A 15,878-nucleotide genomic window follows, 5' to 3' on the forward strand; every position below is an offset into this window, starting at 1 on the left:
TATAAAAAAAATATTCCTTTGTATGTTGGGTTACATTAAATTGAGATATTCTTTTTTTTACAGTGTATTGCCTCAGTAGGGTTCCTGATGTCAGTTTGTATTTAGCTGCTTGGTTATATTGAAGTTTTTCTACCACTTGTGATGTTTTTGCCAAGAGCACTCTTGAAGCAATGCATACAAAACTGCTCTTTACCCAAATGGCTTCAAAAGTATTCTTAGATAAATTCTGTGTGGAATTTTAATTTCAATTCATTTTGAAAATTTGATATATATTTTTTAAGCCAATTTGAAGATTACATAAAATGTACAGGTTCAGTAAAAGTCTATAATATTACTACATACATATTGAACTTCAAATGCAGTATTTAGCTGCTTTTTCTCTTCACAAATTAAGCTGGATCAGTTCTTTGTACAATATCTTCTTCTGTTAGTAGACTCAGTCTGTAGGGTTTTTTTTTTTCTGATCAATCTCTTCACAACAGCAGGGAAAAATATTCTTCCAAAATCTACATGTGCGTTCAATTGATTGTTTAGAGCCTCTTAGAGCTGGTGCTATATAGCACAAGATCTAAAGTAGGTTGCTCAAGAAACCACAACAATGTTGTTGATGTCACTTCACTGAATGACCATTTATAGTAAATGCATCAGTTTGCACTAAATTAAGTTTTTATTCTCAGCAAATGTATCTCAGTGATTGTGTCTCTCAAATATTCCATATGAAATACTTTTCTGGTTAACATTTCTGTTTCCCTTATCAGTCCAAAACCACAGAACAAGGGCAGAAATGTAACTTAGCCTGCAGAAATAAAGGCATCAAATGCCAGTTTAAAAGAGGCATTTGATGGTTGATTACCAATCTTAAATAAAGCATTACAACGCTTAATGTACTCCCTATATCTCTGTGTTGATTCTTGTATACACAGACCCTCAAAAACACAGGTACATGCATTTACACTTAATTTCTCATTAATATAGTTATAGAGACATACAACGTGGAAACAGGCCCTTCAGCCCAACCTGCCCACATGGACCAACGTGTCCCATCAACAATAGTCCCACCTGACCCACCATCCTCATCTTTGGACACCCTGTGCATAAGGGAGAAGGTAGGGCTGAAGATGTCCTGGTTGGGTTGCTCCTGGGCCTGGCCAAGTTGGCCATCCGTGAAACACGGCGCCAGACGGAAGAGGGCTCTGCCGGAGACGGCTGCCTGCCCCTTTTCTGGGGTTACGTCCGCCCTGGGTGGTGTTGGAGAGGGACTATGCGCTGTCCGTGGGCACCCAGGGGGATTTCCGGGACCGCTGGGCATCGCGGGGGGTTGAAACATCCTTGGCAAGGATTGTAATATAATTATTTTGTAGTTTATTTAGTATATTTGTTTGTCTTGTATTATAGTGATGGGTTCTATTTTGTTTTATTGTATTGTAAATATTATTTGTAATAATTGAATAAATATTTTGATTTAAAAAAACAAAAAAAAAGTAACATTCGTCCCACCTATCTGTGTTTGGCTCATTTCCCTCTAAACCTATTCTATCTATGTACCTGTCTTAACGTTTCTTAAAAATTGTGATAGTATCTGCAATATATACATATTAACATTCAGCATGTAACGTCATCCCACATGGATCTCATTAGTAAACACTTGACCCAAATATCAGTTTCAAGATTTCCAGATTTACTGAAAATCTCTGAACAATAAATAATTTTCATTTGGTCATGAAACAAAAGAGCGAAAGCCCCTTATTCAATGGGAATCAGCCAGCCTGGGATGGGAGCCTCTCTTGTCAAAAGTATACCTCATTTTATTTAGTCTCATTTGGTCACAATTGGGAAAGTTGACCAGAAAGAGTTAAAATAGGTAAATAATGGGATATGTTGCTATGTCGGCATGAGATTGGGGTTTAATATTGCTCTGATATTAGGTATAAAAAGATGAAGATGAAATATTACACAATCATATTAAAATTCTATATCCTAAATAAATGACTGTTTGTGGATCTTTGTGTGTATATGTTCATGCAAAACTTATTTTAAAACTTTCTGCTCAACTGGAACCACGGACATGACAGCAGAATGGTAGCACCTTCACCACAAGGCCAGCGGCTTTAAGAAGGTAGTTCACAGGTAGTTCACGAGTTGACTGTGCCTGAACCCCTCTGTCAGTGGATCACCAACTTCCTGACAGACAGGAAGCAGCATGTGAGGCTGGGAAAGCACATCTCGGACCCGCAAACGCTCAGCATAGGAGCACCGCAAGGCTGCGTACTCTCTCCTCTCCTCTACTCTCTCTACACCAACGACTGCGCCTCCACAGACACCTCTGTCAAGCTTCTCAAGTTTGTCGCCGATACAACCCTGATTGGACTGATCCAGGATGGGGAGGAATCTGCCTACAGACAGGAAGTGTCACAGCTGGCGTCCTGGTGCCGTAGCAACAACCTAGATCTCAATGCTTTAAGACAGTGGAATTGATTGTAGACTTTAGCAGAGCACCCCCTCCCCTCACCCCACTCACCATCAACAACACCACGGTCACATCTGTGGAGTATTTTAAGTTCCTGGGAACCATCATCTCCAAGGACCTTAAGTGGGGGGCTACCGTCGACTCCATAGTCAAAAAGGCCCAACAGAGGATGTAGATCCGTCGGCAGCTTAAGGAAGCACAATCTGCCACAGGCAATGATGGTCCAATTCTACACGGCCATCGTAGAGTCTGTTCTCACCTTCTCCATCATGGTCTGGTTTGGCTCAGCCACCAAGCACGACACCTGGTGGCTGCAGCGAAGCATCCAATCAGCAGAGAAGATTATTGGCTGCAACCTTCCCTCCATTGATGAACTGTACACTGCAAGGGCCAGGAAGCGAGCGGGTAAGATCATCCCTGACCCCTCTCACCCTGGCCACAAACTCTTTGTATCACTTCCCTCTGGAAGGCGACTCCGGATTGTCAAAGCTGCCACAGACATAAAAACAGTTTTTATCCACGAGTAGTTGCTCTACTCAACAGCCAAAAATCTGTAGCCTCCCTTTGATCTGGTATTTTGTTGGTTCACATGCTTGATCAATGGTGTTTTATCATTAATGTCTTATTATTATTAATGTTTAGTGTCTTCTGAGTCATTCGTAACTGTCACTCTGTCATGTTGTTACTTGTGGGCGGAGCACCAAGGCAAATTCCTTGTATGTGAATACTTGGCCAATAAACTTACTTCATCACCTCCAGTTAGGGATGGACAATAAATGCTGGCTTATCAAACAAGAATAAGATTAAGTTCATGTAGACACTCCAAGCTTGCATTGAACATATACATTATTAAAAGCATGTTAAACATGAATGTAGCACGTCTGAGACAACGTAATGAGTTAACCAACTATTATGCCCTTGTGTACACAGACCTTTAGTCCCTGGGTTATTTATGTAGAATCTTCCTTTTTGCCTCAATAACTGTCGCACTTGGTTACAACGAAAATTCAATCTCTATTTGAATCCACTTAACATTTAAACCCTAAGCATAAAAAGTAACTAATTTATATTTATTGTGTATTTATTATGTATGAAAATATCATTAGTAAACCCAAAAGGGGGCATCGCTTTTCAGATGAAAGTTTAAGCTGCGGCCCATGCAAGCCAATATCCCCCTGCTCATATTCAAAGCATGGAAGAGAATACTTCCAATAATATCTTTCAATTAGTATCAACGAAAGGATATATTTTTATTCTTCGTTCGCTAATTGTGAAATTATGCTCTATATTAGTCACATAAACAAAGATAATCTTTCAAAAAGTATACCATTGTTTGCAAAACATTTGTCATATTGACCAAACAATAAGGCATTCTTTCAATGCTTGCAGAACTCAATATTGATTTCTCCAACTCTAGATACCTTGTTCTTTCTTTCTGCTTATAGCCAGACTGGCCATTTTTGTCTGCCATTCCTCATTTTCTTCTTTCTTTCATTTGTATATTCAGGCCTGTTGGGTATGTTCCAGACTGTACAAGATTACATAGGTTTTACAGTGACAGTGAAGTAATATAACTGCTTCAAAACATCTACATTATATCACCATACCACAGAAGTTCCCTTGTTCCACCATTGCCCTCACTCTCATTATCTGCCACCTCGAATAACCTTTTTCTCTTTTTCGATTTTGGTGTAAGATCTTCAACCTGAAATGTAAACTGATTCCCTTTCCACAGATACTGCCTGAACTGCTGAGGTTTTCCAGTATTTTCTGTTTTTGTTTCTGTAAATGTTTTTTTCCCCTCACCTTTTCAGATAACTAATTGAGACTCATGATTACAAATGCTAAAATCTCCATTCATGTCACTATGGAATGTGGTTGCAGTCAACAAATGCAAAATAACATTGAAAAATACTTTCATCAGAATATAAGCCCTCAAATGCAGCAAAGAGGAAGGACATGGAAAAACATTATGGTGAATGTATCATCTGTGAAGAATTTATAATGGATGGTGGGAATTGTAAAATAAATATGAAAAGATGGGGTTATTTTTCTCCAGGATCTATGAGCATATTTTTATCTGTATCTATAACCACATTGGGTTGGATCATGTGCAATCTGACCACCTGTCCAGGTGCTGCCTTACATTGATTCCACAGCTGCATGAACTGCAGTGGCATGTCGGGATTGATTGTGGTGGAGGCCTCCACTTGCACAACACTCTCACGAGCCAGAGAATGGCAACCGAGATGCAGGTGATGGATCTTGAGACTCTGTCCTCTGCCCTTCATGGCACTCTTTAACAGCTGAGCGTGCCAATAACACACTTAACTGCTTGAAAATGTTTCTGCAAACTAATTCAAATATAAATGGAATGAAAAATAATGAAAATATTTGACTGTGAGTTTGACAGGAGGTCAGATGTGCCAACATTTCAATTTTCACGTTGTGGTGGTCAGACGTGGAAGATGATGACCTGGTAAAAAAAAAGCATAAGGTGGATGAGGGGTAATTCCCAAGGAAGATCACTCCTGCCCATTATGTTGGGTTTACAATCTCATGTAATTGTAACATTAGGATTAAATGTCAGTGATTTCGCTATTACACAGCTCAGCCATGCAGATGAAGAAAATTACACATCTACTGTGAACTATCCCTCTGCAGCAACTTGCCCAGCCAAATCACAGACATTCGACAGACAGTACCAGTAGCTATTTCAACATCTTCCAACCAGACAGAAATTACCCTTCCATTACAAGCCATTACTCCTTAACCAGGAAGCAACTTTGGATACCAAATGCCCCCTGCCAAAAACTAGCCAAACTGGGACTAATTGGTTCTCAGAGACCTGCAAGGCAGCAAAGAAAACCAGCAACAGCATGTACTATCCTGTCATAACTGGAATCAGACTGCTAACTGTTATCCACACACCATCATGAAATAGTTATCACAGATTGTCAGCCATTAACCAATCTGAAAATGCCAGTGCACAATTCACATGGCTGCAACTGTTCAGCAGCCAATGTTTCCCTTTCAGTCAGTCAGAGGAGAGCAGCAGATCTCAAAGGCTGCATCTTGTCATGGGAAGATTTGCATGCTCCCCTGAACAATGCTTGTTCTCAGTTAGTGCAGCCAGACTCAAACTAAATGAAAAGTCAGAGTTAGTCTGCCTTTCAATATAGAAAACAAAATATGTTTGTTACAGAACTATGACAGAGGGAAAGATTGTGATTTCAAAGCAGTTGATTTTTTGATTGATCTTTGGTTAGACTGTAAAACCCAGATATGAACTGCACTAAATGCTTTCTTTTCAGAAGCACTGACTGGTTCAATGTCAAAGATAGAATCACACAGTACGGAAACATGCTCTTCAGCCCAACTTGCCTAGCCGACCAAAATGCCTCATTTACACTAGTCCCGTCTGCTCGCGTTTGGCTCATATCCCTCTAAACCTTTCCCATCCACGTACCTGTCGAAATGTATTTTAAATTATGTTATAGTACCTGTCTCAACGACTTCCTCTGGCAGCTCGTTCCTTATACTCACCATCCTCTGTGTGAAAAGGTTGCCCTTCAGGTTCCTATTACATCTTTCCCCTTTAACTTATGTCTTCTGATTCTTGATTCCCCTACTCTGAGTACAAGACTCTGTGCCTTCACCCTATATATTCCTCTCATGATCTTATACACTTCTACAAGATCACTCCTCATACTCCTGCGCTCCAAGAAATAACATCGTAGCCAGCCCAGCCTCTCCCTATAGCTCAGGCTCTTTAGTCCTGGCAACATCCTTGGAAATCATCTCTAGTTTATTTATTGTCACATGAACAGGGATACAGTCTTCTTCTTCTAATCGAGTCCACACACAAGATTAGAAGTAGTTCAGCCAGAGCTGAACACACTTCTCAGCATCTGCATACAATGGTGTCTGTCTTGTCATTTCTTGTGCTTCTTGTGCATGGTGGTGGAAAGATTGGTGGAAACAGCGCCGCAACGTGAACGCTCTTTCCTTGACCCCAGAGATACAGTGAAATACTGGTACCTACCCATGAACCTTCTTATTGACTGCTTGTTATCAAGACTTTCCTAAGTACAGATGTATTTATTTCCATTTTTTCCACAGGAATATCAGAGAAATGTTAAACATTAATAAACAATTCCTGAATGTAAAGATTTATATCATTTCCTTTTTCATATGTGGACTGAATGTTGGCATGTTGACACTTTCTTTCTCAGGCTGACTTAAGGTGAATCTTTAACAGCCAGATTTAGGGATTCTTTCAAATCAAGTGAGTTATATGAATCAACTTGTCTTATGTCCATGTTCTAGAGCATGGATGAACTGGTGGACTGGGAGCATTTACCCCTGTCGTTTTGTTCCAGGTCATTCACGTCACTGGTCGGTTAAGATTGCGCGTTTCTCATTCCCATGGACGTGTGCTCCCCACTCATATCATTGGTCTCGTAGTTGTGGCTCATGCTTTGCCTCCTCCAACTATAAATGAAGTTAGGATTGACTGCCAGATGTTTGTCACCAAAGTAAATATGGACCTCAGTATCAATTACTGTGAAAACCGGTAAGTAGCTTTTCATTGTATTTTATATTCCTGTTCTTTTTTTTTAAATGAGGATATGCAGATTTCGCTCAGTCACTTCTTTTCATTTATAAGAGATCAGAACATGGAACAGTACAGCATAAGAATAGGCCCTTCAGCCCATAATGTTCATACTCAACATGATGCCAAATTAAATTAATCTCCTCTGCCTGCGCGTAATCCTTAAAAGTGCTGCTGATTGATCACAGTGAATGACAGTCAAAATTGTTCAATAGATCTCTGCCATGCACTCCTCCCCAACCTTCAATACACTGCGCCCTGCTCCTCAGCCATCCCCCAGTACATAGATAAATGGAATGCAACAAATCAATTACTTTATGTCAATTTCTGCTTTTCTCACATTCGCCACCACAATTCTCCATTTTTACAACTGTAAACATTTTGGATCACTATTAAGTGCATCATTCAAAATATGATGTAATCAATGTTCATAATAATGCAGATGCTATATTATCTAAAATAGAAAAACAGGACGGCACAAAGGTGCAGCTTCTGCTGCTTCACAGTGCCAGAGATCCGGATTTGAGCCTGACTTCAGGTGCAGTCTGTGCGGAGTTTGCATGTTCTTCCTGTGACCACATGGGTTTCCTCCGGGTGCTCTGGTTTCCTCCCACATCTTAAAGACGTGCGGGTTTTACATTAACTTGTCGCTCATGGGTAGGGAGTGGAGGAAAAAGTGGGATAATATCGAACTAGTGTGAACGAGTGATCAATGGTTGGCGTGATGGGCCAATGGGCTGTTTCCAGGCTGTATTTTTCAATCGATTGGGAAATGCTGGAAATACTCAACACATCTGGACCATCTGTGGAGTGAGAGAAATGGCTAACATCAGTGATCGACAATATAGTTGTAAATCAATTATTCCCTGGATTGTTTTCAGGACATTTCAATTTATTCCTTCAAGGATTCATACATTTAATGTGGATTTATTTATGCTTCAAAACTGCAGGATCAGTGACTACATGGATCTAACTCCAGTAGATGTTGTGGGTAAAAGATGTTATTACTTCATTCACGCTGAGGATGTAGAAGGAATCAGGCACAGTCACTTAGATTGTAAGTATACACCTAACTGTATTGATACACGGCAAAGTATGTTGCATAAAATAATTTTCCTGTCAAGAGAATTGCATTCAGAGTAAAGTATCCATCCAAGAATATTTGTGAGAACTATCCTAAAATATCTTGAAATATATGGTCCTGTGGAAACTCTCCACAGCATTTTGGGGGCAGACTTTAGTAACAGCTGTGCCTGAATATGGTGTGATGTCCACCTGAGGTTGATAATCAGATTCTAACATTTGTACATAGGGAAAGGTTAATTGGAGTTTGCTCCCAAGACACAATGCTGTGGTTCCTGAAGCTATTCATCATGTGATAATAAACAAGAGTCTAAACCCTGAATACAAAATGAACTGAATGGAAGAGGTGCAATATTTACCATTCCTCAGCCGTCCTGAACAACGAGGACCATAAATTGGAGGCCCCACACGAAGTAATTTATATGTCGATGTTCAATTATTTACAACTGGATCAGACTTTGAACTGAAATGTTTTTATTGCATCCCAATTGTGCTCTAGCAATAATTAAAAATTATATCACTGGTAGTGAAAGGTGAAACCACAGAGTAGCGATGTGATGGCTTAGTGTGTTGGTGCATTGGTGTTTGCTGCTACACAGGGTTATACCCGGGGTTTCCCACTGGACAGAAATGCAAAAAGAAAAGAAAAGATGCAAGAGAATGCCTTTTTTCTTTCGACTTAGGAACATACTCCAAACTGACTTAAAGATTACTACTCCTTCACCATTTCCAGAGATGGCTCAGATTGTAAGGTGTAAAAAAATTTGAGGAGAATATGCAACTTGTGCTCAATTAAAGAGATGTAGGACATGCTTTGATAATATTTTACAAGATTGAAGAAGGCCTGTAATCTAAAGAAAATAAATCTCACTGGAAAATATTAACATCCTCAGCAAATAAGGTCATGCTATCAGTTTTAGTTCTTTAGAGTTTTGATGACTTCTTTGACTGCTAAATTGTTTTACAGTGTTATTCTTGTGATTGTTTAAGTTTATAGCTCTAAGTAGTGGTATATTTGGGTACAGTCTTATTAATATACTAGGTTTTTATTCATTGTTTCTATTCGCGTCTGTCGCATTGGTGGGAAACCGTTTCACAAGAGATGAAAGCGCAAATTCAGACAAACACAACATACTGTCACAACAGCTGCTGCTTACTAACACAGACCGACACTGGCCATGGTCCAATAAAATGAGAGATCAATGTTACAATATGTCATCATTTAGAGACATCTAATGTGTATTGATTCACAGGAGTTATTAAAAAGGCTTCTTCAGTGCACAGGTTTCTTTGCTTTCATCCAGGTGTAACACGTTTGTGATTAATCTTGGAGGATGGTGATAGCATCTCTGACTATTTTCCAACAGGTTGTGGTTTGAATCATAGATATTTTAACCATAGTATTTGAAGGGGTTTTTTTCTTTATGGTCTGTAAATTTTGTCAGTTATCAAATCAGGTCTTAGTTTCTACTTTTGTGGTATTGGATACATTGACAATGAGAAAAAAACTTGGACTTCCTCCCACCCCAAAGCTGCCTTTGCAGACTCTTCTGCTCCAGGTCATTTGCCCCATTCATGTGGGTGTCCAATACCTGCAAGAAAGATGAGGATTGCCTGCAGCCTGGGCAAGATAAAATATAACATTTGTGTTCAATTGTCCCAAGAGACCTAGCAAAGTAAATAACATTATTTAAAAATGTTCCAGATTACAAGCATTCTAGGCATGGAAATTTCAATATCTGCCCTCTGTTCCACAGCAACGTATCTAAGAAGGAGTTAAGTGTATGAATCCAGAATTACAGCAGGAATTAGGACAACTATGTCTGATGATGCTTTCTATGATTCAAATATTGTTCATATTGTCCCACCTGAGAGAGATCAACACAGAATTAAAATGGTCAGAATTGAAGTAGAGGGTGTGCCTGCCCACTATCTAAGGTCCCATTTCAAAAAAAATCAACAGAGAAAGACTGGAAAATTCCAGCCAACAAGCTCAGTCAAAGAAAGAGAAAGTTGAATCTTACACCAAATTTGATCCTCCATGTTTGGAATTTTGAAAGACGATTTCTCCCAATGAATGTAAGAAGGATAAAATCGACACACTATATTTGGGCCTTGTCATATGCCCCAGATCACACTAAGAAGTGATTTGGGGGATTATTTTAATGAGCTTCAGTAGGCACCCAACAGGTCTGCTCGCTTATCATATGTCTTGGGTTGCAACTGTCACGGAGGCTCCCAAAGCAGTTATCTACCGTCCAAACCAAAGACATTAAAATTGCAGGTCATGGGGAACAGAGAAAGAAATGCTAAGCTCCATTTTAACAAATCACGCCGTTGCCTATGAGCAAGCAAGTCACATGCTCATGTCTTGGTTCTTGGTTTCTTGGTCCTCCAAAATATTCCAAATGGACTCTTGAGACATAGGCCTTACTGTTTACTGGGCATGTATTGGGCATGAGAAACAGAACTTTTAAAAGTGGAGAGGGCAGGACACAACTACAGCCTGCCATGTACTTTTACCATTTTTACAATGGCAGATGTGGCATCTCAACTTTTGAGAACTTTTGAGACATTCCAAATTTGCTCCTAGTTTGCAAAAAATATATATAATCTGGGAGGCGGGGTCAGAGGGAGTGGGGGGAAGGGGGAGTTAGAACATAGAACACTGCTGCACAAGAACAGGCCCTTCGGCCCACAATGTCTGTGGTGAACATGATGCCATCTCTTATCTACCTGCACATAATCCATGTCCATTCCCTGCATATCCATATGCCTGTCCAAAAGTCTCTTAAATGCCACTATCATATCTGTCTCAACAGTAGCGCATTCCAGGCACTCACCACCCTCTGTACAAAAAACTTGCCCCACACATTGCCTATAAACTTTGCTACTCTCATCTTAAAGCTATGCCCTCTAGTATTTGATTTTTTCATCCTGGAAAAAAGTTTCTGACTGTCCACAATGCCTCTCATAATTTTATATCCTTCTATCAGGTATCCTTGCAACCTCCGGCGTTCCAGAGAGAATAATCAGAGAGGTCTATCCAACCCCATTCTGATAAACCTCCTCTTCATCTTTTCCAAAACCTCCACATCCTTCCTGTTATGGGGCGACCATAACTGCATGCAATACTTCAAATTGCCGCCTAACCAAAGTTCTATAAAGCTGCATCATGATTTCCTGACTCGTATACAAAAGGCCCCAACATATGAAAGCAAACATACCATATGCCTTTTTTACCATGAGATAAGAATGTTGTGAGCATTTAAAAAATGGGTGGCAGATAGTTAACATGGGCATGGTGAATTTAAGGGCTTATTTCCATGCAGTTGCTCTCTGACTCTATGAATTAGCAGGAGTAGGATCCTCAAATCTGCTGTGCCATTTAATAAGATTGTGGCTAATCTGATTGAAAGCTCATTCCTGTGCACCTATGCCATCTTTCACTCACTTATTAAAAATCTATCTATCTCTACCTTAGAAATATTCAAAGACTCTGTCTCTATTGTCCTCCATTGTCCTCCACTGTCTCCAAAGACTCACAAACCTCAGCGAAAGTCCAACCTTTTCAACCTTTCCTCCTTATAAAGACAACTTAGCCATTCCTGGTGTTCTTTGCTTGAAAACTTTAACATTCTTCCTTGTATAAGGAGACCATTACCGAACTTAATATTCCAGATGTAGTCTCAATGTCGTGCCTAACTGCAGCATAAATTATAATTATAATATATTATAACGACATTTAAAAGACATTTGGAGAGGCACATGGATATGAAAGGTTTAGAGTGATATGGGCCAAATGTGGGGAGGTGGGACTAGTGTAGATGGGGCATCATGGTGGGCATGAGCAAGTTAGGATGAAGGGCGTGTTTCCAAGCTGTATGACTCTATGCCCTCTAGTATTTAACATTGCCACTCTGGGAATAAGATTCTGATTGTCTACTCTAACTATGTCTCTTATAATTGTATAAATATAAAATTATGATTTCTTTATATCAGAACTACCAACCTCCAGAAAAATAAATCCAAGATTGTCCAACATCTCCTTGTAAGCTAATAACCTCTATCCCAAGCAGCATCCTCTATGTTCTTTTCCTTGGTGAATACTAATGCAGTGCAATTTAGATTCGGTGTCAATGAAAAAACTTTTAGTTTAAATACTGTAAATCTGGTTATCAGATTATGATGCCATTGGTTCGCCAATGTGTGCAGAGTTAATGTAATCATGGGATTCAAAGGAATCCATTTTATACTTTGACTGCTCAAAATCATAATCTAAATGTAGCAATGGTGCAATTTTGTTATTGAAAGATTAGCCATTTGGCTACGTAATCAGGACTGCTAAAGATAAGCCTGATTGCACACTCCTAGCAGTTTATTGAGACTGTTGAGTAGATTTAATTTTTTGAAGACATTTATCATTTTACAAGTAGCATTGTCATATGATGGTTAATTATTCGTGGTGCAACGTTCATAGTTTATGCAAATTCTTCCTTTTTAGTCATTGAAACGTTACTTTTATTGACCAGCAAACTACAAATTAACCCACTTTTAACTTGAAATTCATTTCTAAAGAAGAATATGTTCCTTTCAGTATCATTCCTCAAAATTTACACAGTGGTTGTACATTTGACACTTATTAGTTGCAATTAAACAGACAGATTGAACATACTGGTAAATGAAATAAGTTGCTCTGAAACATTCCATCTTGTTCTAATTTATAGCTGCAAATGATTAATGGAAATATGTATCAGTTGACAAAACCATTTCACAGCTAAGATGATCAGATTTATTACCGTAATTAGAGTTTCTTCATCGTAGCAGAAGTGTAGCAATTGTACATTCCAGGGCCCAAGAGTGGTTAGTGTGGAAAATGCACCCCCTTGTGGTTAGGATTTGTAATAAATATGTAACTGCAAATCTGCTCTGGATGCTTCTGAACTAATTGTGACATTTTTCTGTACGTTTTGCCTTAATGTGTGCATACCTTTAACCAAACGACAACTACCATCAGCAAATGTTCATTTTTATATAATAATGCATATACTTGTAACACTGCACAAGTGCTGATCTGCAACTTTTTAAAAAAACATTTGAGGCTTGAAAGCAAAGGAATGTGATAAATATTTATCAGCCACATCCTTACTGCATTTAGTTCAATGTGTAGAGGCAGAAATCTTTCTTTGCACAATATTTCCCAATATCACTTGAAAAAATGGTGGCCTGTATGCCTCTTGCAGCAGTCTTATGCTGACCCAACATGTTGAAAGATGACAATGCAACAGATGCAGTGTGTCTGATTTCCAACATGCTGTTATTGACTGAAAAATGTTGCAAGGTAAACCTGCCCTCCAGCTCATGACTGGAGTGGACAAAAACTGTGGAGAAGGCACCAATCTGTTTTTTGTTCACAAGAGTAGAATACAAGTAGGTTGTTTGTTCATCGTAAAATGGTTTGTGAGGTCTACTTTCACATTTGTTAAGTGTTATTGTCCTTCCTACATTAATTCTCTTACTAATGGAAATCAATCTCCTTTGTTTAGTATTGAATAAGGGCCAATGTATAACGAAATACTATCGCTGGCTGCAGAAAAATGGAGGCTATATTTGGATCCAGTCCTGTGCCACTATTACAATCAATGTAAAAAATGCCAATGAGAAAAATGTTATCTGGGTCAATTACCTTCTGAGGTAAGAAAATACAGTCATGCCAAGCAATAATATTTGATACTCAGTATCTAAAAAATCCCTGCAACAGGTTCCTTCAGTATCAGTTTTAGATTCATTGGGCACAAATATTGACATATTTACTGTAGTTATTGCTCATGTTTTTACACATGCAATTCATGTATTTATTAAGTTGCTCATGTCTCAAAATATTCATTTACATCAACCCATCTATCTGGACTAAATTAAACTATTTTTACCAAAAAATTAATGGTAACTTAACAAACCTCCCCTACAGAAACCATTTAATTCTGCAAAATAAAATGTATAAAAGTAACATTAAACTATATACCAATAGACTGCAGTAAATGTATTGCAATCACTTCAATTACTGATAGCCAGTCATGGAACATAAAAAAGATAAGTAACTAGGAGAACCAATCCAGCATCTGGACTGGCATTTTTATATATGCAACAAAATTTGTATTAATGTAACAATCGAATCACTATTCCACTGCCATGTGGCAGTGTTTTGCTAACACTAGTTTAATTACGAACAAAGCATATTAAGCTAGTATAATGTACAATGTCCCCATTTGGAAACTATATGTTTAATACATTTCTCAGGTTTCAATAGAGAAAATAAGAATGTCATTAATATCTTAAATTTATATTTTTATAATTATATTTTAAACTTCTGTTGATGAATATACAGAATATAGAAGGCCATGTTAAGTTTGTGTTGCTCTTACTATTTACAGCTTTTGCCTATAATGGAAAGGTAATTTAGAATATTTCACACTGCCCTTTCAGGACCAAACCAAATGCCCAACAGGAAATTCAAACTTTAATTGCCAACTTTGATTATAATTCAACCACCCTTGACTAACGTTTTATCCAGTCTTTATCCCGATCAATAGATACAATTCTCTGCGTCAGTGGAGTGTCTGATTTAAGCGCCAGGGAAATTGAGCAAAAGCAACTAGGCATTACAAACACATGTCCCTTGTTTGCCAATCAGAGAGTAACACTGATGGCAACAAGAAATGCACAACCATTTCCCTCTCAAGCAGAAGGAGGTTGCACTATATCTGAGCATCAGACAAAGAAAGAGGAGAATGTGGATGATTTGAAGCTGAATATAAACTCGGAGAATAGGATGGTGTGTTATAAACATTATTTTAATGCTGTAAACACAGTAAAATTTCCTGTTTTCACTTCATTTTGACATTTGTGAATGAATTGAGGCCACCTCCACTCATCATACCTTGATCTGGTGGGGACTCAGCTGCTGAAATTGACATGAACTGATAAATTACAAGAGGTCAAATGAAACTAATGTGGTGAGATAGGATACTTGGCTACTGAACAATATGTTCTTGATTGTGACCAAGCGATTAAGAAATGCAAAATAGAAATCAGTAAATTACCAGAAAGAGAAGAGGAAGATACATAGAAACATTGAAAATACGTGCAGGAGTAGGCCCTTTGAGACCACCATCAATATGATCATGGCTGATCATCCTAAATCAGTACCCCATTCCTGATTTCTCCCCATATCCCTTGATTCCATTAGCCCAAAGAACTATATCTAACTCTCTCTTGAAAGCATCCAGTGAATTAGCCTCCACTGCCTTCTGTGGCAGAGAAAATCAGTGGATATTTCATGTAGATCTGTTTTACATCGCTCTAAGACACTGCTTATTGAGCAACAGAAACAGCCTACAACGAGTTAGACTGTTGGGGTGTGTTCAGCAGCAAAAGATACTCCTCTAGTATCTTTGTTCAGCAGTAAGATGTTCTGATCATTATCTTCTCAATGTTACAAAATAAAGAATGAAATGGCAGTTGCATATCTAATGCACACAAACGCTAGTCTCATTTTAAAAACAGATCCAAGTGTATATCTGGTCCTTTCTTTAATTCAGATATCCAAAGTCAAGCTTCCATATAAACGATAATCTGGAGATCTGAATCTTTTTTTTAACTAGTGAAATTTAAATCTGAATACAAATTACATTTATTGGTGAAGACACAGACAAC

General features: G+C 38.6%; 1 protein-coding gene across 5 annotated transcripts in view; it reads left to right on the top strand.

Moving 5' to 3' along the window:
• npas3 (neuronal PAS domain protein 3) overlaps positions 1-15,878 on the top strand; it is an 831,055-nt gene that overhangs the window by 797,772 nt on the left and 17,405 nt on the right. For all 5 annotated transcript variants that reach the window (XM_033027104.1, XM_033027103.1, XM_033027107.1 and 2 more), the window contains 3 exons: positions 6,850-7,043; positions 8,033-8,139; positions 13,712-13,859. In XM_033027104.1, coding sequence (XP_032882995.1) covers positions 6,850-7,043; positions 8,033-8,139; positions 13,712-13,859 — 449 coding nt within the window. The remainder of the gene's footprint in view (positions 1-6,849; positions 7,044-8,032; positions 8,140-13,711; positions 13,860-15,878) is intronic.

The sequence above is a fragment of the Amblyraja radiata genome, chromosome 9, assembly GCF_010909765.2.
Source record: "Amblyraja radiata isolate CabotCenter1 chromosome 9, sAmbRad1.1.pri, whole genome shotgun sequence".
In the NCBI taxonomy this organism is placed as follows: Eukaryota; Metazoa; Chordata; class Chondrichthyes; order Rajiformes; family Rajidae; genus Amblyraja; species Amblyraja radiata.